The sequence below is a fragment of the Euphorbia lathyris genome, chromosome 4 (assembly GCF_963576675.1).
Source record: "Euphorbia lathyris chromosome 4, ddEupLath1.1, whole genome shotgun sequence".
In the NCBI taxonomy this organism is placed as follows: Eukaryota; Viridiplantae; Streptophyta; class Magnoliopsida; order Malpighiales; family Euphorbiaceae; genus Euphorbia; species Euphorbia lathyris.
The window spans coordinates 42,503,225-42,512,703 of NC_088913.1; the positions used below are offsets into that span (position 1 = coordinate 42,503,225).

At 35.9% G+C, this 9,479-nt stretch overlaps 1 protein-coding gene across 2 annotated transcripts; it reads right to left on the reverse strand.

Annotated features, from left to right (window-relative positions):
* Positions 1 to 971: 971 nt before the first annotated feature.
* LOC136225538 (uncharacterized) lies at positions 972 to 8,944 on the reverse strand. Of its 2 annotated transcripts, XM_066013601.1 has the most exons (3): positions 8,715 to 8,944; positions 8,164 to 8,235; positions 972 to 2,415 (listed from the first exon to the last, which is right to left on the reverse strand). In XM_066013601.1, the coding sequence occupies exon 3, from the start codon at positions 2,402 to 2,404 to the stop codon at positions 1,346 to 1,348; it is 1,059 nt and encodes a 352-aa protein (XP_065869673.1). In that variant the 5' UTR covers positions 2,405 to 2,415; positions 8,164 to 8,235; positions 8,715 to 8,944; the 3' UTR covers positions 972 to 1,345. The 2 variants fall into 2 exon arrangements, with proteins under 2 accessions (XP_065869673.1, XP_065869672.1); XM_066013600.1 differs by lacking the exon at positions 8,164 to 8,235 and having other exon boundaries at positions 8,715 to 8,942.
* Positions 8,945 to 9,479: the final 535 nt, after the last annotated feature.

Consider the following 9,479-nt stretch of genomic DNA (forward strand, 5'->3'; position numbering starts at 1 on the left):
AAAATAAAAAAAATAACGATAAAAAATATGTAAGGATCCATTCAAATTCACTTTATTTAACTTTAATAAATAGCATTAAAACCAATATAACTGAATTTTTTATAACGCACTGACAAAAAATTTGTAAAATCCATTCAAATTTCATTCATTTAACTTTAATAAATAACATTAAAACCAAAATAATTGAAAAAAATTATTTTTATATTTAATAGATATAATAAAAATAACTTACAAAATATCCCAATGAAAACAAATTATATAACGATAAGAAAATATATAAGGATCCATTCAAATTTCATTCATTTAACTTTAATAAATAACATTAAAACCAATAGAACTAAAAGAATTTTATAACATATTTAATTCTTCGTTGTAATAATTAACACAATATTTAAACCTCTAAACTACTATATAAACCAAATAAATTTTTTAAAGAAAAGACATGCTTATTTCAAATTCATGGATTTATCAAAGATTTTCGAAAGCATGAGAAATTTTTTTTAGGAGGACTAGAATTTGATTGAAAAAACATCGCATAAATATTTTAAAATTGCAATGTTAGATAGAATAAGTATTATACAAGAACGGAAAAGAAAGACCCTTGCAAACATGGCCAATAGATTATGTCTTCAATAACTTCCAAAACCTATTATCAAGCAATTATAAAGATATGTACGTTAATTTATTTACAATTTATAAATTTAAATTATTTTAAAACAAAATACTAATATCACTACATATAAATGATATAAATTTACATAATAACTAGAATCTGGAAGAAAATAATAACCAGAATGATATAAATTTACAAAATATTGTATAAAAATATTATCCACCCGCGCAACGCGCGGACACAATACTAGTAGAGCTAACTTTCGAGCTCAAAAGAAAAAATTGTGGCAACATTGATCACATTTCAGTAAAAGAATGTGTAGACATGATATAAACTTAATCAATGTTAAACAACACAATAAAAGAAAATACAATTCAATTGGGATGATTGAAGAAAAGAAAATACATGTTTTACAGAGGTTATTTGCAAATGTCTGACTGACATGACATACAGAAGAGAAGAAAGATAGGAGGCAATTGGGGAACTAAATCTAAGATAGTATATAACATCAAATTAAAAAGGGTGAGCCATTCGATTCCTTCCCATATCAATTTCCCCCGCCAATCTATCACAGAAACCATGCAATGCAATATAAATAAATACGCCAATACACGGGGAATTTTAAAGTCAATCCTTTGTGTTTTTTTTTTTTTTTTTATGTCCTTCCTAAAACTATGTACCTACTGAATGTTTCTCCTGAAGAACCATTTGAGAGATCATCTCTGACCTTCACTACCTCGTTTCTCTATGCCTGCGCCTCCTTCCCGATCGTCCCAAAAGTACTCGGCCATGTCGGCGAAGGCGGCTAACTAGTGATAACCCACCATCATTATTATCGTTATCACTGTTTTCATCATCTGAAGAAGTCAAACCATCAACAGAAGTGTGGACACTAACCGCACTTGCATCTGCTGCCCAGTGGTTGGACGACCTCTCAGGCTGCCTCAGCCGTCTACCGATACCATCTCCAGACGGCCCAAATGCATGCAACAGCAGGAACACATTCACAAGGTTTCGATCAAAACCCACATCCAAACCTTCATTCCTTTCTGCAGCATCTGCATCAAGACCTCCATTTTCTTCATCTGAATCAAAACCATAGTTATTCCCCTCTATCACATAATCACCGAAAACCATTGCTCCAGGCATCGTGGACCTTATTGTACTAATTACATCATCATGTTCGCGCTCCCTCTCAAGCCTTCTCCATTTCTGCTCAAGAGCAGGATCAACTTCGCGTGGCCTTGCAGAGGGGTGGGCTGTCTTCATGTGCTTCCTTAGCTCCCTGTAAGTTCCAACAAACGAGCAATCATCCTGCATACAGTTTCGCCTTTTTGAATTTAGATATTCCCGTGCAGGATCCACAACTGTCCAACCTTTCACCTGGCCTCTGCAAAGGGGGCATGCAAGCTCAGTGCCTTCACACTTGTCCACAGGCCAACCAGAATCTGACACCAGAATTGGGTTATCAGATGTACCAGTTGGAGAGCTAGCTTTAGTGTAAGCCTTTTTGTACTGATCAAGGCAATTAGAATACCGGAAGCTAGTTCCACACATATAGGGGCGACAACCCTTGTCGTGAGAGGAGCAGAGTAGAAGAACAGCATTGTGTGGACACTCCATGCACACGGAACAAGTTACATCTTCCCACTCTTTCTTATCCAGTCCATTTGAGGATTTTTTCATGTACAAGTTCTCTGAAACATCATGGTTACAAGATGGCAGTGGGTATGGAGCTAGTCTGCACTGTCGGGAAGCAATCCTTCGTCGCCCCTTGCTACCTTTTGCCATTTCAACTAAACCTGAAAATACGTACTTAGAACTCATAGTAGCTTCTAAATGCATTGCCAAAAAAAATAAAAGCATCAGCCAAGAAACATGAAAAGTTAACCACAAAACAGACCACCGAAATTTCAGACTTCAGTTATAGTTAGACAGCTATCCTTGGACTGTGGGAAATGTTTCTTCTACTGGTTGAGGGAGCCCAGAGCTCCATCATCAAAACTTACATATCTGATAATTTTGGTTCTTAAAATTCAAAAAAGCACAGGAACTAAAAATGCATTCTCATTTTCTTATAACCATGAAATAAGAGTATCGAAGTAAACAAAAACATAATCATAACCCTAACCCTAACAAAGCTTCTGTCTAGGAACCTCTGTCCACTATATTGCACATCTAACAAGAATGAAGTGTCAAATTTCACCATTTTACACAACGGAACTCCTCTTCCGTCCACCACAAAATTATTTATAGTAATAGAAAAATAGAATAAGTGGGCGATGAAGTTCCAGAATTAATTTTTATGATTTGGTATAAACCAATTTTCACTATAATTCAGACAGGAGAAAGTTTCAAACAAATTTAGCTCATGGAGTAGGTAAACGCTTTCTTATTTCCACAAAGGATGGCAAAAGATGAATGCTTTATCAGTAGTGAGTTGCTAAAAAACAATATAAGCAACTTGAAGATTCACAAAAAGTTCACAAAATGAACGACTACCTCAGTCAAACTAAATTAACAAATGTGAAGCTAAGCAATATAGAAAAAACTCAGCAAGCTCATGACTGGCCTGTACTAACTCACCTGACTATGAAAAGCGGCATGAAGATTTCTAAATGTCAATATATATGGATAGCAATAAGGTTATCCACACAATAGTCAACTGTTCACCAGCCACAACATTTCAAAACCTCCAAACAACCATGCCGACCAAGGTGTATAGCACTTAGCTTCTATATCTGAATGCAAATTTTGTGTTTTGAAATAGAAAACTATGACAACAACATTATAAGGACAAGCACATTTCCACATCTGTTGCTTGAATAGAGGCCTAGACACTCAATTTGAGCCCTAATATTTACTGAAGGAATTTCTTCCCCAGTATATATGCAGTAAACGTTGTTGTCGTGTGACCAAGAGGTCACGGGTTCGAGTCTTAGGAGCGGCCTCTTGCCAAATAAATTGGCAGGGTAAGGCTTGCCCCCAGTACACCCTTGTGGTGGGACCCCTCCCCGGACCCTCGCTCAGCGGGGACGCGTAGTGCGACCGGGCCGCCCCTTTATATATGCAGTAAACCACAGGTTAAAAAAACACACAAAAAAAAGACCAATAACTGCACAGGTATGGCCTTAGCTGATTTTGAGATTAAACCATAATCATATGACCAGATGACAATCTTCTGATATTCATTGCACAATAGGAAGCTGGATGAAAGGATTCACTGAAAGCCCAAATGTCTTCATCAGTACCCATAGAATGTTCATAAAAATAACTCACCATTCTCATTTAAATTTTAAATTTATAATCAAAACATTATATTTGTATTAATATATTACATCTAAAATAGCCTTTGAAACATTAACGTTAAACACACTTCCACCATAGGATTTAGTAAGGCACTTATGCCCCTTAAACTGCAAAATGGGAAAATGTCAGGGCCTTGAGCTGTAGTACAAATCCTATGTGCAACTTTTTACTACAATTGGAAACCCGTAATGATATTATGTTTCATAAGAGGAAGATTGTAAGGTTGAAAAGAACAGAAACACGGTGTTTTGAACTAGATCCAGCAAGAGGATATGAAGTTGTCAAATATGAAAAATGGACAAGAGTTAAATCCTGCCATATCAAAGAAGTTTGAAAAGAAAAACTAGATTTACATAAAATAGTCAGAAGCACAAAAGAACCACATATTTAACACATTGATAGCAAGCATGTCATTGATCATTCTTGCCCAATATCACACTATTGCATCAAGAATCACAATGGATATGCATTGTTCCAAAAAGCTTCATGGATCACAATGCAATCTCAACATGCATGAAGAGTTTAGACAATTTCAAGTTTTAGACCTCCAAATTCTATAGTTCAAGAATGGAATTTTACACATCTACAAGTTGGTAACCTGGAAGAACTATCCATTGCAAAACGAAAACCACATGCTTTGTTTTAAAGTTAAAACATAGTTGTGAAAGGCGATCGCGTGGGTCGCCTCAGGCGAGAAGCGACCCAGGCGTTCCTCCCCCGCCTTCTTCACGGGAAGGCGGGGGTTATTCAGAAGGCGACCGCCTGGCTGCCGCAGGCGAGAGGCAGCCGGAGGCGAGAGGCGGTCGCCTTCTGACCTTAGGCAGTTACTTACTGTTTTAAAAGAAAATAATGAGAAAGAAAGAAATATAAGAAGTAAAATAGCCACAACAGCAGAACAGCACCGATCGACCCACACAGAAACTTCCTCTCCACCCACCAGTACCGGACATAAAACTTCCTTTCCTCCACCCAATAGCACCGATATACAGGTACCGTCTCTTTTCTCCTTTTATTTTTGTTTCTAATACTCTTCTCTGTTCTCATTTCTTTTATTTTTCTTTCTATAATCTTCTCCTTTCTTCTATTTTTCTTTTCTTCATCTTCATCCTACTGTTATGCTGCCCAAATTTCTACTTATTATGACTTATGCAAGTGTTATGCTGCCCAAATTTTGTGATTTGTGTTATTATTACTAATTTATGTAAGTTCATATGAAGTGTATAAAAGTGTGTGAAAGTTTATGCAACTGATATGCAAGTGTGTGAACTGATAATGTGTGAAAGTGTTTGAAACTGTATGAAAGTTTGTGAAAATGTATGAAAGTGCATGAACCAGTAGCTCACAAGTGTCTAATTTTCCAAATTTTGCAGGCTTTTGGACATGAGCATTAGGATCTTAGTATTAGACTAGAAGTTTTATTTTGGTTTTATTTTTGTGTTTTTCTGATTTGTTTGTCGCATCTCGCCTCGAGGCGATATTTTGCCCTTATTGCCTCACCTTGCGACTTTCATAACGGACATGGAACCATTTGAACTAAAAGCTCGAGCTGATAATTAAAGGTCTGCTTCATATTAATATATGACACACCCCCACATGCAAATGCCCATTGGGCTTGAAGCGTGTTACCATATTACCATGTCCTGCAATTAAATCAACAAATGGGGCTGCCAGGAATCGAACCCTAGACCACTTGGTCAAACTGGCTCTGATACCATGTCATGGAACCAATTGAACTAAAAGCTCAAGCTGATAGTTAAAGGTCCACTTCATATTAATATATGACAATAACTATGGTTAAAACCACATTTAAAACCCATATTTGCCCCTGGAGTATCCAAAATTTTGTCATTTGCCCGTTGTGGTATCATTTGGTAACATTTGCCCCTTAAAGTATTCATAGATGACATTTAACCCATTTTGGATGGAAAAATAACAGATTTGTTAAAAAAATTGCCACTTCACACAATTTTTGACACGTGACACATACACATGGCAATTGATTTAAGTTCTTTTCCATATAGATTTAATATGTGGATAAATAAGGAATTAATTTTTTTCTTATTTATCTACATATTAAGTCTATATACAAAAAAACTACAAGAATTGTTATATTTACATGTCAGGTGTCAAAAATTGTGTCATGTGGTAAAAAATTTAACAAATCGGTTAGTTTTTCATCCAAAATTGGTTAAATGTCACTTATGGGAATATTTGAGGGCGCAAATATTATCAAATAATACCACATGGGCCAAATGACAAAATTTTGGATACCACGGAGGCCAAGTAGGGGTTTTATCGAAGAAAAAGAACTGAAGGAAATTGTCAAAACTAATGACTCGAAGTGAAGAATTACTTGAAATCTGACCAAAATCCATATACCTAGAACATATGAATTTCTCTTTCTTGCAAACTAAATATTGGTCAATACAATGCATGGAAGAAACAAGCACATTCACCTAGAAAGAATCTAACCAATAACTAGTTTCATTGCCTCTCCACCACTCTCATGACAACCTGATCTTTTTCGTGGGTTAACTACCCAAAGAAATGGAAATTACCAAAGTGCTAAATAGTCCACATGCTTTCTACATCCCATAATGACGAAGCATGACATATATCGGTGGAATATGACACTATAGATACAAATAGTACTAGTTGACTACAAAGCTTCCACACATCAAAATGACAGAATCACATGTATTTCAGAAATAGTAATTGGTGCATTCCTACAAAAGGTAAAACTAAAATTCAAGTAGAAGGTCATGACAGCAACCATGAGAGAATCAAGAAGTCAAGGGTCCTAGATCTTTGGTTATACAAGGCTCTCCCACATCTCAATTTATGTTCAAACTTAAACTTTGAATCAACTAAAATTTGTCACGCCGCTAGAGAGAGAAGGTCCCCCTTCTCTCTAGATCTCCAGCTCTCCCTCAATCACCGCCTCCCACCTCCACCTCCTCCGCCTTCTGTTTCCTTCTTCTCCCCCACCCCTCCTAAACCACCGACTCTCCTCTTGTTTGCCTTCCTTTTGCTGCTGTCCACCGTTTTTGTTTTTCTGTTTTCGTAGTTATTTTCTTTTTGTTTGTGTCAATTTTTAGTTGGATCCTATATATTTCATCGTGCCTCTGAATCCGTTTGAACTGCGCCTGTTGGTTAAACTCTCTATTTTTGTAACCTTTTCTAGTTTAGCAAGGACAAAAACGGTAGATCTTATCCGTAGATCAATGCATCTACGTGGTTGCGAAAGAAAGGACTTAGATCCGAAGGTTCAGAATGGTTCAAATGGTGAAGATTGGACTACAGTTGCTTTGCGGCGAATTTGGAGTTACGATCTATATATGTTTCCAATGTTGTTTATGTTTAATGTACCTTTAATGACTTTTCTTGCTTTTAATAGTCATTTTTTTGCTTTTAATAGTCATTTTCTTGCCCTAGTGGACTATGTATTAGGCTTAGCCTATATGTATGTGAGGTTTTATTCCTTACTGGTTTCATTTGTACTTGAAATTTTATGATTTAATGAAATATTAGCATTACTATCAAAAAAAAAAAAATAAAAAACTTTGAATCAACTACATGGTAGATCCTAAACACAGGAATATCTGTATAACAAGAAGAAAAGCAAAGGAGGATGAAAACATCATTATATTATATATTTAGCACCAGAATCATACATCAGAAGAAAAGATAATCGGAAGTGAATGCATGCCATTAAAAGAAACAAAAATTACAATTTGACTAGAGGAATAATATAGGCAGACAATAAGTTATTGCTACTTTGTCCACCTACTTAGAGCTAAAAAGAAGTGGATAGTTTGACATCAGAAATGGTTGAGATGTTAGAGCTTTCTGTAGAAACTAGAGTTTCCCAATGCAAGACATGAAAGATCAAAATATCAAATCCAATTCAGCAAGATGGCTACTTGGAATTAATCAGACTGGGAAAACGTTAAAGAAAGTAGTGCATTTCAGTAAACCAAGACTCCATTCCACAAATCTCTTCTACATTGCATCATAGGATGCAAGAGTAAACATGCATTCAAACTTGAAAGAGGCGAGCCAATAATAAAACGAAATAAATATGCTAATTATAAGAACTCACAACCACAAGCAAACAAAAAGACCGCACTTAGAGATCTCCGCATTAACAGAGAAATGCATGTTCTATGAAACAGAACGATTTCAGAGAATTCATCCAAAATGGGTATAAAAATTTGAAAATTTTCTACCAGACCACGTACCTCTACTGTAATTCGCGTAATTCAAACAAACCCAGATCGGTACGATAGAATAAGAAAGACACCAAATGGCATCTGATACGTATAAGCATACACCAGCGAGACAAATAGCAACAAGATCAGAGATTCACATATATAGATAATTGATCAAAATTCTACATACTAGGCAACGTGGTTAGTTAAGGAATCACGATAAACTGACAAGTTGGGCATCAATAAAATAATAAAAAAATGAAAATATAATATTATAGCCACATGATTCCTGCCCTCTTTATCCATCTTAGATCCAAATTATATATTATAATGCACCTTTTCTTACAAAAGGAAGAAACCCCAAATGTTTAAAGTTTAAAGCTAATCAAAATCATTTCTGAAGCACACAATTTTCCAATAGGAAAAACCATGGAAATATTTCGTTATCAATGAAGTAAAGAAGAACACAATTCATTTAAAATGTTTATTTTGAAAACAAAAAGTAAAATTTCACATCCTTCCTTTCCAGTATCAAAAATCACATCTGCACACATGCAACTAAGAAAAAACGAGATACATACCCGAAAATCGAAGGAAAATTAGAGGAATAAGGAAGCCAGATGGGGAGAAATGGAATTAGGGTTGGTAAATCTTTGTACAGAAATTAAATCAAAAGCGAAGGCGATGAGATCGAGACAGTGGAACGGAGGGAATTATGGGCGGGAGTGAAATTTCTATCTCATATATTCATTTTCCGGCCTTTACCACTTTTTAGATACACAAATGGGGAAAAAAAATAAAATTCAATCGGATTCGTCGAGTCGTTTCCACGCTATGTAAATTTTCTTTTCTGTTTTCCCCTACTCTGACTCATTTCCACACGCGCGAAGAAGGAATTGGAATCACGCGTCGCACTAACTTCAAGAGAAAAATGTACGAGATTATTTTCGGCCAAAAAGCATCCTACGACTTATGTGTAAAATAACAGGCATACATACCCTAATTTATTTGAGAGAGAGGAAGTGAGACCCTGACAAATGAAGCTTTGTCTTGTTTTTTATCATTTCTCATCTATATTGTAAATTTAGATTATATATATTGGAATCGGAACGAAAACCCGAAATTCACCGAATAAAACAATGAGTAGAATCACAGACTGAGTGGTTTTTTAAGACGTTCATGAAACTGCCGGAAAGTACAAGCAGTGTAATTTTTAGTCGCCTCTCGTATACGAATTCGTATTGCACTATATTACGCGGAACTGTCGGAAAGTGCAAGCAGTGTAATTTCCGGTCGCCCCTCGTATACGCATTCGCGTTGCACCATACGAACTCGTTTCTACCTAC

Excerpts from the sequence above, each read along its gene's own strand:
- LOC136225538 (XM_066013601.1), bottom strand. The coding sequence starts at position 2,404 with ATGGCAAAAGGTAGCAAGGGGCGACGAAGGATTGCTTCCCGACAGTGC.